This window comes from Populus trichocarpa, chromosome 5, assembly GCF_000002775.5.
Source record: "Populus trichocarpa isolate Nisqually-1 chromosome 5, P.trichocarpa_v4.1, whole genome shotgun sequence".
Taxonomy (NCBI): domain Eukaryota; kingdom Viridiplantae; phylum Streptophyta; class Magnoliopsida; order Malpighiales; family Salicaceae; genus Populus; species Populus trichocarpa.
The window spans coordinates 22,952,060-22,968,010 of NC_037289.2; the positions used below are offsets into that span (position 1 = coordinate 22,952,060).

At 31.2% G+C, this 15,951-nt stretch overlaps 2 protein-coding genes across 3 annotated transcripts; both read left to right on the forward strand.

Annotated features, from left to right (window-relative positions):
• The first annotated feature begins 9,707 nt into the window (after positions 1-9,707).
• On the forward strand, positions 9,708-12,934 carry LOC7454372 (inositol-pentakisphosphate 2-kinase). Of its 2 annotated transcripts, XM_024601052.2 has the most exons (8): positions 9,708-9,844; positions 9,925-10,028; positions 10,150-10,356; positions 10,446-10,593; positions 11,087-11,127; positions 11,241-11,351; positions 11,604-12,203; positions 12,523-12,934. In XM_024601052.2, the coding sequence occupies exons 2-8, from the start codon at positions 9,927-9,929 to the stop codon at positions 12,619-12,621; spliced, it is 1,308 nt and encodes a 435-aa protein (XP_024456820.1). In that variant the 5' UTR covers positions 9,708-9,844; positions 9,925-9,926; the 3' UTR covers positions 12,622-12,934. The 2 variants fall into 2 exon arrangements, with proteins under 2 accessions (XP_024456820.1, XP_002306883.1); XM_002306847.4 differs by having other exon boundaries at positions 9,720-10,028.
• Positions 12,935-14,672: 1,738 nt separating this feature from the next.
• Positions 14,673-15,418, forward strand: LOC7477627 (heavy metal-associated isoprenylated plant protein 43). The gene is made up of 2 exons (XM_024601054.2): positions 14,673-14,758; positions 14,973-15,418. Exons 1-2 carry the CDS (start codon positions 14,750-14,752, stop codon positions 15,288-15,290), a joined length of 327 nt encoding a protein of 108 aa, XP_024456822.1. The 5' UTR covers positions 14,673-14,749; the 3' UTR covers positions 15,291-15,418.
• The last annotated feature ends 533 nt before the right edge of the window (positions 15,419-15,951 follow it).

Genomic DNA, 15,951 nt, shown 5'->3' on the forward strand with positions numbered 1-15,951 from the left:
TCTTGTTATTCCTCAACAAACAAATTTACTTAAATTGATCATAAATTTAGGTCTATAAAAGTATAATTAAAAAAAAAGTTTAGGGACAAAACAAAATAAAGCTTTGTCACAATCCACAATCATCCATATCTGGATGAATAGTGGCTTGGTGAACAATATTTTCACCACCTTTTAGTTTTTTTTTTAATTATCATTTAGTCCCTTTGTTTTTAGAGAAATAATTATTAATTAGTTAATCCTTTTGGTTTATAAAACCTCCTAATGTACCCTCATACTTTTATATATGTTTATAACTTCGGGTGTTTGTGAGTGTAATAGAAGTTATTTTTCAAAATACTTTTGTTTGGGAATGTATTAAAATAATATTTTTTTTATTTTTTAAAATTTATTTTTAACATCAGCATATCAAAACAATCCAAAAACACTAAAAATATTATTTTGAAGCAAAAAAATTTAAATTTTAACAAAAAAAGCAGATTGAACTTCAATGTTAAACGAGCAGTAACTAGGGACTGAGTTGTCGTCAATTTAGTTGTTTCTCTTTCTAAAATACCTTTTCGGCTATATATTTATGGAAAATTTATTGAAACAAGCTCTAAAATACTAAGAGGGCTTTTCATGAATTAACAATTATACATGGTCAAGGGAAACCAAAAAAATAAGTTATTATATCATTAAAAACATGGGGATTAGATTATTATTTAATCTAAAAAATTTATAATACGCTTATGAGACCAATAAAATTGCATTATATTCGGACATCTTAGTAGTGTACGTACGTAGAATCATGAAGTGGTTAAGAAAAATTGTTTTTTCATTGACATATTGAATTCGAATTTTGGCATTAATATTTAGATAAATTCCTTCCTCTAATTAAATGCATTAGACTAAAGTGGAGGATATGTATTGAAGATCGTCTAAAAAAGATTTAATTTTTATGGTACCACAAAATAGTCTGAAATACTGTTAATAATAAAAACTAAACTATTTATTTATTCATATTATTAATTTTTCCTTGATAATTTTAAAGATATTTAAAATAAAATACTATCTTATCTTTTATTATTGTTATCTTGGAATGAATTCTGATCGATTAGTACAATACTAATAGGGATCTTTAAAAATCTCTAATAAATACTTGAATAGAATAATAAATTAGCGATATATAGCTAGACCATATATCATACTAAAAACCACTAAAGCAATTGGATATGTAGAATTGGTCATAACCTAAAATTTTAAATAAATTTGGCTCCTTTAAAAAAATATATTATTATGTTTCAAAAATTAGTCTTTCTAGAATGGTTAATTTTTTATATGATAATTTCATGTCATTTTTTAAATATATATATTGTAAACAATGAGGATATATTTATAACAATATCAAACTTTATTTTCCTAGCATATTAAATTTACCTTTGTTGAACGTTTGTAATGTGTGTGTAAATGGATTGTTTAGCATTTATTTATAATTTAAATAAACAATATTGATTGTTTAGTGAACTTAATTAGCTTTTTTAAACTATCTTTGGATAAACTTTATTATATTGAAACCATTTTTTTATAGAAAATCTTGAGAGACCTATAGGCCTTCACAAGAAATTTATACCGCCCAAAAATCAGGATAGGTGGAACTTTCGAAGAGAACGTAGTTTGCTGAAGCCATTTCGTTCCACAGAAATTCAAGTGGAGGAAGAATAGGCCACTTCATATCTTTGAATCACGTGGATTTAATTAATTATGTTGGCATTAAATGCAAACCGACAACGTGGTGCCCACCTTGAACTCTATTTTTCCTCACCAAACGACTCCCAAGCAAATCGTGTTCCATGATTGACCTCAATGAGAAACACACAGTAACGACTCCCAGGTAATTATTTACAGTTGCAGAGGTAAAGGTACGGAGGAATAAATAAAATTGTTTTGGTACGTTAGTACATTTTAAAAAATAAAATTATAAAATAACAAAAAAAATAAAAATATTTAAAAAATTAGTATAATTAAAAGAGTCATTATTAATATTTACGACATGAAAGCATGTCATCTACAACTTTATTATTGCATATATTATCTATGACAAGTGAGTTGCATATGTTAATTGCAACTAGAGTGTTGCATATGGTATTTTCAACTTCTTTAACAGGGATATCCTGGAGTAAGCTATTTTGCCAAAAAAAACAGCAATTCACACAATCATAAATAACTAGTTTTTTATAATCAAAACACAATTCATATAAATAGCACATAACATATTCGATCGTAAATAAAACATTTAGACGGATGATTAACACAACATAATATTTTATTAAAAATTAAATTAACTCGTCATCTATTCATAATTTTCATAACATATAATATGTAACTATATCTAATAATATTTCCAGCTCATAAAAGGGCCTAGAGCACTCGTGGACAAGCCTGAAGCACTTGTGTACGGGTCTAAAGCAACACCCTAGCTCATCCAGCTCGAGGATGGGTTTGTAATATCCGTATAGATGTGAGGAGGATCAATAACACTCTAGCTCGTGGATGGACTTGAGTCACTCGTGGATGGGTCCAGGACGCTCGTGGACGGACCAACATCTCCAACACTCTCATGATAATCGATCTCATCTTTGCTAATGCTATTTCAAGAAACTCAACATCCTTCAAGTAATTTCAACTTTTATTTTAAATATATTTCAGTCAAGACGTTCACGTAACATTCTTGGTAATTCGTTAAGGGACATGTCTAATATATCAGTTGCGAATTCATGGCTTTCTCTATTATAAGTGATATCATTATCGGTATTGACAATAATATCACAATGAAAGCATAACATTTCTAAATTATCATACATTCTATCAGACAACACAACAAAACATAATTCTAACATATTAATATCTTGGGGTTAATCAAAGTGCATCAATTATCAACTAAAAATATAACATTGTTTATTTAACAAAATAACCTAACTATCCAACTAAAAATATATCTAATTAACTTAATTTATAATTTAACACAAATCAACACTAACATTTCAAACACATGATTTTATTAATTCACAATCAACAACAACCTAAAATAATTGATTATTTAACAAAATAACATAATTATATCTAATTAACAACTTGAATTATATCTAGTTAGCCTAATTCATAATTCAAAACTTTAACATTCAATTAAATCAAATTAACACTAATTAAACATAAATTGCATCAAATTAATTGAGGGGAAGTATTCAGTATACCTCTAGAAAGTGAAATGTGGGTGGTGAGGGTAACCGGCGGTGGCTATTTTAGCCGAAATATGGGTGGCCGCCACGGGTAGAGAGAGAAACAAAGAGGTTGTCGTTGGTTAATCTAGAGAAAGATGAGTATTTTAGGGCTACTTAGGGTGTTTTTGACAATAGAAAGATAGAGAACTAGCCATTGGTGAGAGGGGGGAGAGGGAGAGAAAAAGGATGAAATGGGGTTTCAAGACTTAAAATTCAAAATTATTCGCAGATGTCATCTACAACTCGTGAAAGTATATTAGTTTTCAATTGTGTTACTTTACTATTTTTTTTACTATGTAAAAAAAACTCAAATAAATTATCCTTAATATTAATTTATGGTAGAGGATTGAATGGTAAAGAGAACCACATATATATTTATGTGTTTGGTTTAAAGATGTGGTTGGTTTTTTTAAAAGGTACGATCCTCTTAAAGCATAAATTATATTTTATAAAAACAAAAAATACATATTTTTTTATATAAATTCTAAAAAAAAAAAAAAAACACCAATCACATCTCTATCTCAAACACCTTCATAGTCAAAAGACTAAACTATAACCTCAGTGCCGACAGTGCAATATTTCTCTCTTTAAAACTTCCAAGTTAAAGAGACAAAATATTTCGTCAAAACCTCGTTGTCGAAAAAGTGATGGAAATCAAACCAGCGTTTAGTGCAAGCATAATCTTCATCGTGTCACATGCTTGTTCTATGGTATATGCTCACACGTGTTAAAAATATATCCTAATAATGATTATGATGTGCACTGCTTAGGAAGAAACTCTGTGAGCCCAATGCCTGTATATATATATATATATTGAAAAACACACGTGTGAATAGTGAGGTACCTCTCAATATGTTTATTTTATGTGATAAGATCTACATCACATGTTATTTGAGCATATCCAGTGGGTGTCTTTTATTTTTACATTATTTATTTGAGAGTATAATTGTAATTATTTTTTAAAATATATTTTATTTAGAAATATATTAAAATAATATTTTTTATTTTTAAAAAATTATTTTTAATATCAGCGCATCAAAATAATTTAAAAACACTAAAAATATTAATTTAAAAAAAAATAAAAAAATTTCAAAATTTTTAAATATTTTTAAAACGCAAAAACAAACCCGACTTCAATTTCTTTATAAATCTAAAATTTCAAAATCATGAGTTTTTTGGCGATACAAGTTGTGCTACGCATGTCTTTCACAAGGCTCTTATTTTTTGGGAAAAAAATGTTTTTATTTTTATTTTTATGTTCATGTGAAAAATAAGAACATAATTCTTAGTATATCAGATAATTTCAACTTACTTTTTTTTTTTTTTTTACATTCATCAGTTTTGTTCTTTAACCGTACCAGTATTTTTAATAGCATTTTTTTTAATCTACTTTCAATATCCATAGGTCTATTGAATACATACATGACAACTTTAGAATTTAAAAATCTATTAAATCCAGATTGTAATAAACAAAATTGATGTTAGATGATTGAATAAAAAACCATAAAACTTGAAATTCTCCATCTTTATATTTTTATTGAGTTTAAATGGAATTCAAAATTTTCTTTTAAAAAAAAGTTTTTTATCATTAAATTTTATATTCCACTCTCCATCATAATACGAATTTTTGCTCTGGAAAGTCTTGGGACATTTTTAACATTCAAGAATAGCCGCTGGATGGACTCTTATGGGCAAGTAATGAGACCATGAGCCTGCGTGTTTTCCACTACAGACAAACTGGACAGTGGACACACTTATTTATGGCGTTGAAAAACAGCCAAGGTGCAAAAGGTACTGTTGGACTTTAATTATGCTCGAATTTTCAAAGAAAAAAGAAAAGAAAAATCAATTTCGGACTCAATTTGTGGAGAATGGGATATATCCAGTGCCCATGTGTGATAAGTGTATCTGTAATCAGCTTCCACAAGCTAGGGGTGGAATCGGACCGCTGTCTTAATTCTTGCATTAAGAGGAAAATGCTATGATCGTATATTCGTATATATAAAACGGAGCATCATTTCTTATTCTAAAAACGTGTTATTCTTCTCCATTATTTTAATAGCTTCTTTTCTTGACGTGCCACTCCATTACTCCATTATCCAGAGAGGAAATCCGACACTCTATTATGTATACGCGCATATATCACATTTAATTCTGTAATGTCCTTATCTGAATATATATATATATATATATATATATATATATATATATATATATCTGATATTGGGCTTTTACTGATATTGTACTGTGCTGTGGGCTTAAGTTTATTACTATGTAAAGTTTGTTGATCAAATTAACAGCGTCGTTTTATTAAATTCACTTCTTTGAAAAATTATTAAATATGTCAAAAATTATAAAAGAACTTGACAATTATACTGAATAATTCCTCTCACTCTCACCTAAAACCCCCTTTCTTCGTCATCACGTGGCCGTTAAGACCAGTGAGCTCTGCCATGTTCGCCATGCGAACTATATAGATAGGAATACGAAAAATGTTTGGGGGTCGCCGGCCCCTTCTAGTCCCTGAAAAGCTCCGCCCCTGCAAGCAAGCAATGCCAACAAAACTATTGAATTTTGGTTATCAGCTAACCGGAGAGGCCCGCCCATTCGCGCGGGGTCCATTTTGTTCATTTATGTCTTCGGTCTATCGATCTGCAGTTCACGCTGATGGGTCTTTTCTGTGGCTCTTTTTATTAAGGACATTGGGCCATATTCAAGAGAGAGATGGCTTTTACCTTGCAGGAAATACATTTCTAAGCAAAAATATATTTTAAAAAACAATAAATATGTTTTGCCTGTGAGCAGAAAATGCAAAGCAAGCATTAAGCCATTGTTTGGGAGTGCTGCCCTAACAAAAGTTTGTTAAATTTTATTTTTTATTTAAAAGTATTTTTTTTATATGTTGTTTTATTGTTTTGATGTTAAAAATAAAATTTAAAAAATAATAAAATATTATCTTAATATATTTACAGTGATTCATGCATAAAAAATATTCTAAAAAAGAAGAAACATGGACCATTGTGATTATACATTCTATCAAGAAAACATATAGAAACATTCAGGAGACAGTATTAAAATTATAAAAAAAGAGAAAAAAAAATGAGTTCGGGGAATTGCAAACATCAAAGTCCTTTTCATAATCACAGAAATTTTAATATTAATTAGTAAGCACTTTGATTTCCGCCGGCATTAGATAGAGAATCTAAATAATTGAATCAAATCATGATTATTTGAGTTTTGTTTTTCCTTCTAAATTGTTGTTATTGCATTTCCTACCTTAATATATGCATTTATTAACATTTAAAATTCCACTTTATTATGCTTAAATTAAGAAAGTACTATGTTTAAATTAAGAAATTATTATGTTTAAACTAAGAAACTTAATTACCTATCATTTAAAATTTTTGAACTTACATTTATAAGAATTTATTAGGCGTGACAATAGTAAACTCTTGTCTAGCTTTATTACATCCATTATATAATAGATAAATTATAATTTAGTCTTTTATGATTTTTATGATCTTGTAAGTTAGCCCTCCGATCAAAGTTGTTTTTTTACCATTTTTTTTTTAAAATCAATTGAATGTGTTTTTAACTTTGTATGTAGTGGATAAGATTGAAAACTTTGATTATAGATGGAGGATATTTTAGACAAAGAAAAAAAAATAATTTACTTGTGATGAAAAACCTACAAAACACCAAGTTACGATAAAATATGAAAATTTTATTATATAATAGAATCTACTTGGATCTATACTAGACCTTTTGCTTCATTTTATATATATTATTTTTTATAATTTATTTTTTAAATGATAAAATATAAATTGAAATACGATCGATGCAAATAAAAATAATGTAATAATCTCACCTGTTGTGTTTTAGGATCTATTTGAAAACGCGATTTAATTTATGTTTTCAAAAATTTTAAATTTTTTTTGTTTAAAATTAATATCTTTTTAGTATTTATAAATTATTTTGATGTATTGATATCAAAAATAATTTTCTTTTTTAAAAAATATTATTTTAATATATTTTTAAATAAAAAATATTTTAAATTATTAATATTATCACAATCTCAATATTGATATATGCTTATATAAAATTCTTATTGGCCTTGCTACCAAATCGATCGTGTCTATCCACTCACGTGCAGAACCACGTGGATGACGTCTATGTTTCCACAAAAACCTCGCCGATTCACGTAGCATTAACATGTACTAGGCTTAGCTTCGATGTTCATTAAGGACTGGCTTTCCAATGCAAAAAAAAAAAAACACTGAAAAGTCATGGCCACGCTTTCATTCTCAAGGATTTGTTTTATATTTTATTTTTTAATATTAAGTTTATTAGATATAGAATTTTATAATATTTTTATTATTTTTATTTTTATATAAAATTATTCTAATTTTATGATTGAGGTTAATAATATTGACTGATGTTATTTTTTTAATTAATTTTTTTAATTTATCTTTTAATATTAAATTGATTAAACATTAGATTTATTATTATTTTATTACTTGTTTTTTATGAGGTTATTATGATCTCATAACCCGGGTCACGAGTTAGCTATGTTAGCTAGGTTTTTTTTGTCTTTTTTTAATTGAATATTTTTTTTAATTTCATCATTTAACGTTGAGTTAATTGTGAATTAGATTTTATAATTTGTTTTGATTTTTTTCTATAGAGTTAACTTGGTCTGCTTACTAGGGTTTGACAGGTTAATTCAAATTGACTCGTGTTATTTTTTATTTTTTTATTTGAATTTTTTTAATTTAATTATTTAATACTGTGTTGATTGGTAGTTAAAATTTATATTTATTTTTGATAATTTTCTATGAAATTATCTTAATTATTTCGGTTTTTTTAATTCATGTAAAGAAAAAGGCCGGGAAAAGTTTGGGTGCTCGGAATAAAGACTAGACATTGCTAGAAGTGTCAAGTTGTTCAAGCTCTTCTAAAAAGGTAACTCTTGGTTAGACGTTTGTGGCATGTGTTCACATTGAAGTTGCCATGATCGGAATCTTCCACTAGTTTGTATTTTGTGAGGGTATTTGAAAATATAGTAATAATTATTTTTTAAAATGTTTTTTATTTTAAAACATAATAAAATAATATATTTTTTATTTTTTAAAAATTATTTTTAATATCAACATATAAAAATGATATAAAAATATTAAAAACATATTAATTTAAAGTAAAAAATATTTAAAATTTTAAAAAAATATTTTCCAACCACAATGACAAAAAGGAATATTAATTTCTTGCGAGTGAAAGGTCCTCTGAACGTGGAGCAAGTCAGAACTCATGTGAAGTCCTTGTCGAGAAACACCCCATGACAGAAATTGGTGAAGAAATAGAGAAATTTAGTAATCAATCAGACGTTCACGACAGTTTAACATGTTAATTCAAGAGAATCTGAAATTTAGTGGCTCAGAATCTTATCAATCTGAAAGTCTTTTTAAAAGCAAAATATACCTATCCATTTACTAGAAAAGGCTATTCTTTTCTTGTGGACGCCTGGTTGAGTTTCTCAAACAATCATGAAACAAAAATGGCGTCCGCAAGCAAATGCCTGCTTCGATCCATTTTCTAGCCTGGACTCGGAATTCCAAGGGAACAATCTCCAACCGAAATATTATTTTGGAACACTCACCGCCCCATTGTAGAAAGGGTGTCATGAAGATTCCAACGTTGTCAGTGAAGGCAGCTTTCGGTGGCTAAATGACTTCACAATTCACATGACTTGCTTATTTGCTAGCATGTGCCCCGCACGGGTGCCAACAAGATGTTTTTTTTTAAGTATTTAATATTTATTAAAGTACAAAAATATAGTTGAATTAACTTAATATATTACAAAAAAAACTACGGAAAAAAGATCAAAAAGCCTTTGTAAAAGGGTTTGTTTGATTTTGTTTTAAAGGGTAATAAAGTATTTATATTATTTTGAAAATTAAAAAAATCAAAATACCCCTTCTTTAAAGATAATCTTTTATTATTATTATAATTATTATTATAGAGCTAAATTAATAATTTCACTGTGTAATAAAAAATAAAATAACTAATCTAACTTTATTTAGTTTGTAAAAAATATATAATTGTTTTATGGTGAGAAGATCACTCCGCCATTAATTTCAAGTTTAAAGATTTCATGAATCAAGAGTAATTTTATCATTATATTATTACAATGAACAGTGTACAGTAAGATCCCTTCCTCTTTAGGTTTTTTTGCTGATGGGGGATTCAATTGTAAGTTTGTTTTGATGGACTAAATGATACTCTAATTTTTATGTTTTCAAAAATACTAGTTTTTTTAATTTTAAATTAATACTTTTTGTATTTTTAAATTATTTTATTATATTAATATAAAAATTAAATTTTAAAAAATAAAAAATATTATTTTAATATATTTTTAAATAAAAATATACTTTAAAAAACATCTATGCTATCAGCAGGAACGGTATTTTCTATCCATTTGAATCATTCTCTGCGATTCTTCCGAATTTATCTCAGTTTGGACGTTAGCCTGTTAGGGTTGAATTATCATCAACACTTTGCAGCAACAGCAGATATTTTCCTCTCATTTTCTGGTAAATATCTTTTCAGTTTTTTTTTCTTTTTGAAATATGATGGTGCAATGAATTCATCACAGTGAGCACATCAAATTCAGTAATGGAGGTCAAACTAGAGCGAAAGGACGCAGCTGATTGGTCGTACAGAGGTGAAGGTGCTGCTAATATTGTCCTCGCTTACACTGGATCATCTCCCGCTTTTGTAAGTTCCGTTACAATTAGAGAAAACATGCTGATAAAAAGTTCTAATCACTTTACTTCTGTTGCAAAATTTGTGCTTCATTTTTATCTTTTTTTGTTAATTATTGTCAAACGCATGTTAGATTGGGAAAGTAACGAGGATAGCAAAAAAAGAAAGGAACGGGTCACCGAAGTGTGACTCTAACCAATCAGTATTAACAGAGGAAGAACGGTTGTTATGGAGAGACGTGCAAGAGTTGGTTGCCTCTCCTACGAAAGAAATTGCAGAGCAGATTTATACTCAGCTAGTCATGAGTCCTCTGTTAGGTCCCAAACATGTCGATGCCGGGGTATGATACCTCTATTTCTATATAAATGTGTTGATAATTAATAGTGTGTGGTTCAGGTTTTTGATATTGGCTTGTTGTGCATTTGGTAGATGCGTGTGCCAGTGGCAAGGGAATTTCTTGAGTGTGTTGAAAAGAATGTAATTAAGCAGCGTCCGCCTTGGCGAGTTGATGTTTCCACGTTTGATATGGAACGCGATTCTGTGATTATAATGTCTGATCATTCTCTATTTCCTGGAGGTAATTGCTGTCATTCAAAGTGTTTTTATATAGTTTGATTTTCTAGCCTGTGATATGTTCTATTCCTTGCCTGGCCGAAAATTTTATCTTTTGTTCTCTTTAGATGCTTTATGTGGTAGCTACCACTGTAAGAAATCACTTCCCCAGTTACCTCCGAGGCAGTGTTATGCCATAGTGTAGATGCTACTTTTCTATGGCATGGGTGGAAAGGGTATGAACCTACCTTGCACGAAAGCCAAAACTTGCAATAGCTTGCCCTTTGTGGATATTCTGTTGGGAAATTATGCTCTTTGACCTGAAGATTTTGATGGCAAGCAATACTCGCATCATAATCCTACGTGCCCCTCTATTTTCCCTTAAATTGCAATAAAATTCATTTTGATTTGTAGTATCAAGGACCAAAGTTTATGTCACCTATGACTGGAAAGTGGATTGAGCTGTTTTATGTGGTACTTGTAATCATGGATGTTTTCTTTAATTTCTTCATCTCCAGGTGTTCTTGGAGATGGATCTTGCATATCAGTTGAGATAAAGGTACTTCGCTTTTTCATTGTGTTTCTTCTCTTATTGGTATTACTTTATTTTCGTCTGTGAGTGATATCTTGTCCTACTAGGCTTTGTAACTTCTGTTTGTTTCCACCAAGTAGCCCAAATGTGGATTTCTTCCTTTATCAAAATTCATGGCTGAAGGAAATTCTGTTAAAAGGAGCACTACTCGTTTTCGAATGCACCAAATCCTGAAGTTGCGTGAACAAGAGGTGATTTTTCTTCCATTTATTATGCCGCTCTTCTTGAGCCATGTTTTCCAGCAAAGATTTGAATTGGTCGAGCGTATTACTGCACATATATGGTTTGTCCCAGTGAAGTTCTTCCATTTATCTGCTACTACTTTTTATAAGAATTAATGCAGTTTAGCATTAAACTGCACCTTGCTACTGAAGGCTTCTTCTTTTTTAATTATTGTTATGTGTTCAATAATTCACTGTGACTTGAATAATTTAAATTTTTAGATATCAGAGTTAAGTGAGTATGATCCTCTGGATCTGTTTTCTGGTTCCAAGGAAAGAATACATAAAGCCATCAAGGATCTGTACAACACTCCTCAGAACAATTTCCGTGTATTCTTGAATGGTTCTCTTATATTTGGGGGCTCGGGTGGTGGCACAGAGAAAACTAATGCTGTGGTTGGAAAAGCTTTTGAAGACATGCTTGAGGGCATCATCCAGGCAGAAGATGGCTTGCGCACGATGAGTTTTATACAGCTTGTTGGTGAGACAGTTTACTGCTCTAGAGTGCTGGATGAGCTTCTTGAAGTTCAAAAGTTTGACAATTTTGACATTGAAGGGGCCATCCATGCGTATTACAACATTGTTTCTCAGCCTTGTGCAGTATGCCAACAGTTGGATGAAGCAGGACTACCACATAGATGTTCCTCTTTGCATTCCATTCATATGGATGAGAGTTTGAAGATTGTGAAAGATTATCTGATAGCTGCTACTGCAAAGGACTGTAGTTTGATGATCAGTTTTAGACCAACAGAAGACGGGGAGTTTGGATCTCCATATAGTCATGTATACCTACAATCAACTAACCAAAGTTTTAATTACAAGGTACACTTCCTTTGATACATTTTGTATATATTTTGATATGCATGGTAAATGTCATATTATTAGGAGTACTACAATGTCATCATTCTTTCAGTTTTATGAAAATGGAAACAAAATTAGCACATGCCATGTTCAGCAAACTCTTTTCATGATTTGTTTTGTATTTCACATTCATGGCTACGTTTTGATTCCATATTATTGAGCTCCTTAGTACCTCTTAACTGCAGCCAGAACATGTTCTAGCTCACTGTTTAAGTTCTTCTGGCAAGGTGCCTTCCCTCATTTTTTTTTCTTTTATCTTATATGGGTTTCATTTGCCTAGGTGAACTTCATTGACTTGGATTTGAGACCTTTAAAGAAGATGGAAGACTATTATGAATTGGACAAGAAGATATTGAACAGCTACTCTCGAATTTTGTAAAGGGAGCATAAAGATGGCAATGCTGGGAGCATGGATGCTTATAAAACATAAATTGAGTTTCAACAAGACTAAAGATTGTTGATGTAATGCTTGTAACTTGTAAGAGTGCAGATGGAAACTGTTAATATTTTGGTTCACAAACTCTTCGCTCTTTAGCTTTTAGGGAGATTGAATCTCCCTTAAAAATGTAAACTTCAGCTGACCCAAAGTAGTTTGGGATTGAGACTTTGTTGTTGTAGTTGTTTTCTAAAATTTAGTTTGTCTTTTCTTACCTCTTTTATGGGAATTGGGGTAGTAGACGAAATTAGTCTTACTTTTTGCGTTTTGGCTTTGAGTGCTAGCACGCTAATTGGTTGGTGTGCGCGAGGAACTTCTTTTTGACCCATTATTTGATGTATTGCGTTGATAGCCTTTGCCAAAACAAACTTGATACTCTTAGTTCTTACTTCCTTATCTTTGACCATCATACAATGCCCCATTGAATAATCAACGAAGACATCAGCCTCTTGATTCTGATTATTATAAATTTCTCTTCAAATTCTGCCTCCAAGTTCTCTTTGTTAAATGTTTAGAGTGCATAGAAATTTTGAATACATACATTGACAATGTGACCATATAGAAATTTAGTCAATATTTTATCCTCTGTTGTTAATTAAGAGGAGTTTAATGAGGAAGAAGGGTTGAAAGGGACAAGCACCCTCGGGTTCAACAGGGAAAGTGATGCATCGACTACAATACTGCCATTCCATTCCCAAGCCCACACGGGCTATAAATTTGTGCAGCTGGATTTAAATTTATTGTGGCATATGGGAACCAAAATAGCAGGAATGATCACCCTTTACTTTTCGTATTTGAAAGTTAAAGGCAGTTTCCTTTGTCAAAACTATTGCATCGATTTTTCCTTGATCTTTTCTCTTTGCTGTGTATGGATATTTGAGTTCTTCGTCAATATTTGAATATACGCAATGGTTAAAATGTGTTATCCAAAAGCATGAAAAAAAAATCTAAGTTTTTCCCTGCAGGACTGGTTAACAGATTTAGTTAGAGCTAGTGATTTTCTATTTTTGAATCTGGATTTGATCTGTGTGGTTTGGAAGCTACTTTTCCTAACTAGTTTCTGAACATCAAATTTTACAGAACGATGATATTGGAAATCAGCTTGCGTCTTGCCTGCAGCCGGTAAGGAAGAGTTGACTAGTGCATGGCCAGGTAGAACAAATTGAACAATCATGCATGGGTTGATTTGTAGACTGTGGCTGCTCCGTGCACTCGACAATGAGCTGCCAAGTTGTTGAAGGCATCTGTGTGCTTAGATCAGGATCCATTTTCGACATCTTGAAATTTGAGGGCAGCAAAAAAGGACAAATTTGTGGCAGAAGTGGGAACAAGTAGCTCCCATTCATCTGACCCAGTTCCAAATAAGCTAAACTGAGAAATTGAAGGACACTACAACATGCAATATCAGTTTTACTATTACCATCATCCTAGATTAAAAGCCACATCGGTACGCCTTTAAAACACCACAGCTTGCACCTGATGGGGCTATTAACACTACTACACCAAATGTTAATCACACTCACTTTTGGAGAGATATAGAGTGCCATTAATGCTTGTAGATTGTTAATAGTTCTACCTCGTTCATCTCTTTCTCACAACGGAAGACAAGCATCTGCATATGTTGATCCGTGTTTGTCATCTGCATGTTTTTTCTTCTATATGCTTGCAAATATATTGCTTGAAGATCTGTTGCACTGGTGTGTGAAATGGCAAAATTAACTGCATCGATGATCTGAGATAGACTGAATCTAAAGGCATGTTGTAGATGAAAAGTGTTGGAGGGAGGAGGGTGTGTAAATTCTGCACTAAATGCATGGATGACGTAACAGTTGAAATCAATCAAGTACCTTCTGACAGGCATTTACTTATCACCTACTTGTAGTATTTACGTTATTTAGGCCTCAGCCAAACTTATCCCAACATCATGAGAAAGTAAAAGTATATACTATCGTTTAATTATTATTACATGATTGAGGTAAAATAAGTGTACCAAACAATCTATTTATATCAACGCTGAATCCTACCATACCTTCTGTATCCATTGCATAATTTATTTTTACTCTGTCAAACCATGTCAAAGGTTGTCCTTCCTGCACTCTTAAAACACTATATGTGCTTTTAAGTTAATGTGATGTTTTATCTGGAATTCTTTTACTTATCGTTGTCCTGAGTCATTTCTCTGCTCACTTTGACACTCTGCAGTACTTTTTCAGCAAGTCTATCGTGGCTTAAATCTTTATCTGTTTTGAGCTCAGAGAAGGTACGGAGGAAACTGACTTTATTTTTCTGTGCAGAAAACAGTTGTGTCAGTGCAACTGCTCTGTTCAAAATGCAGGCAGAAGGTGATGAAGTTAATTGCAACAATAGAAGGGATAACTTCTATTGTCCTCGACCCGTCGAAGAATACGGTCACAGTGATTGGTGAAGCTGATCCAGTGAAGATCATTTGCAAGGTGAGGAAATTTAGAAAATCTGCGTCGATTATGAGCGTAGGGCCTCCCAAGGAAGAGAAGAAAGACATGGTTATCCCTTGCACTCCAAAGGTATGTCAGAGATGCGATGTGTGGTATGTCGTTAGTGACGATTTTTACGGTTATTGCACCATTATGTAAGTAAGAAATCTCTTGCTGCACCGAGCATTTGCAATGCTTAATATGTTCTGTTTAATGTCCTATGATCCACTCTTGGGTTTTCGTCAAAAACTGATATTTTGGTTGAATCATTAAATAAAAGGCTCTGATACCATGTTAAAGAACCATCTCAATCCAATAGCTTAAGTTGTTAGATGAAATTTCATGATATGATTTGTATTATTCTCTAATATTATGCATATTGTTCACTTGAAGCATTATCATTCTCATGCTTTCACCAGTCTGCTATACAAGTAATTATAATAGAACTATCTACTTAAAAAAAAGTATTAGCCTTTTATTTTCCATGCAACTCGAAGATAAAGCATGTCAATCAAAGTTTTGTTTGTGTTCACAACCAATCAACCTCAACTCTTTGATCCCGCAAAGTCCATAAGCTGTTGGTAGTATAGATTTCCCCTGTTGATAGAATTTGTACAATCTATTCCTTATCTATAGACGTCTTGTAAGGAGACTCATTGCACTTCCACTGAATGATCGAGGTTCTGGAAGAGCACCATGTCCTGTTGGAGCCTCGTCAAGGATGTGTAAGCTTCTGACATAGGATTTATTATACAGTTACTGCAGTAGCTACCTGTTGCCTCCCCCATACGAGTCGGGACCGCATGATAGTAAAAAAGAA

Excerpts from the sequence above, each read along its gene's own strand:
- LOC7454372 (XM_024601052.2), top strand. The coding sequence starts at position 9,927 with ATGGAGGTCAAACTAGAGCGAAAGGACGCAGCTGATTGGTCGTACAGA. Across the intron at positions 10,029-10,149 it reads CTGGATCATCTCCCGCTTTT|ATTGGGAAAGTAACGAGGAT; the intron begins GTAAGTTCCGTT and ends AACGCATGTTAG. Across the intron at positions 11,352-11,603 it reads TGAAGTTGCGTGAACAAGAG|ATATCAGAGTTAAGTGAGTA; the intron begins GTGATTTTTCTT and ends TTAAATTTTTAG.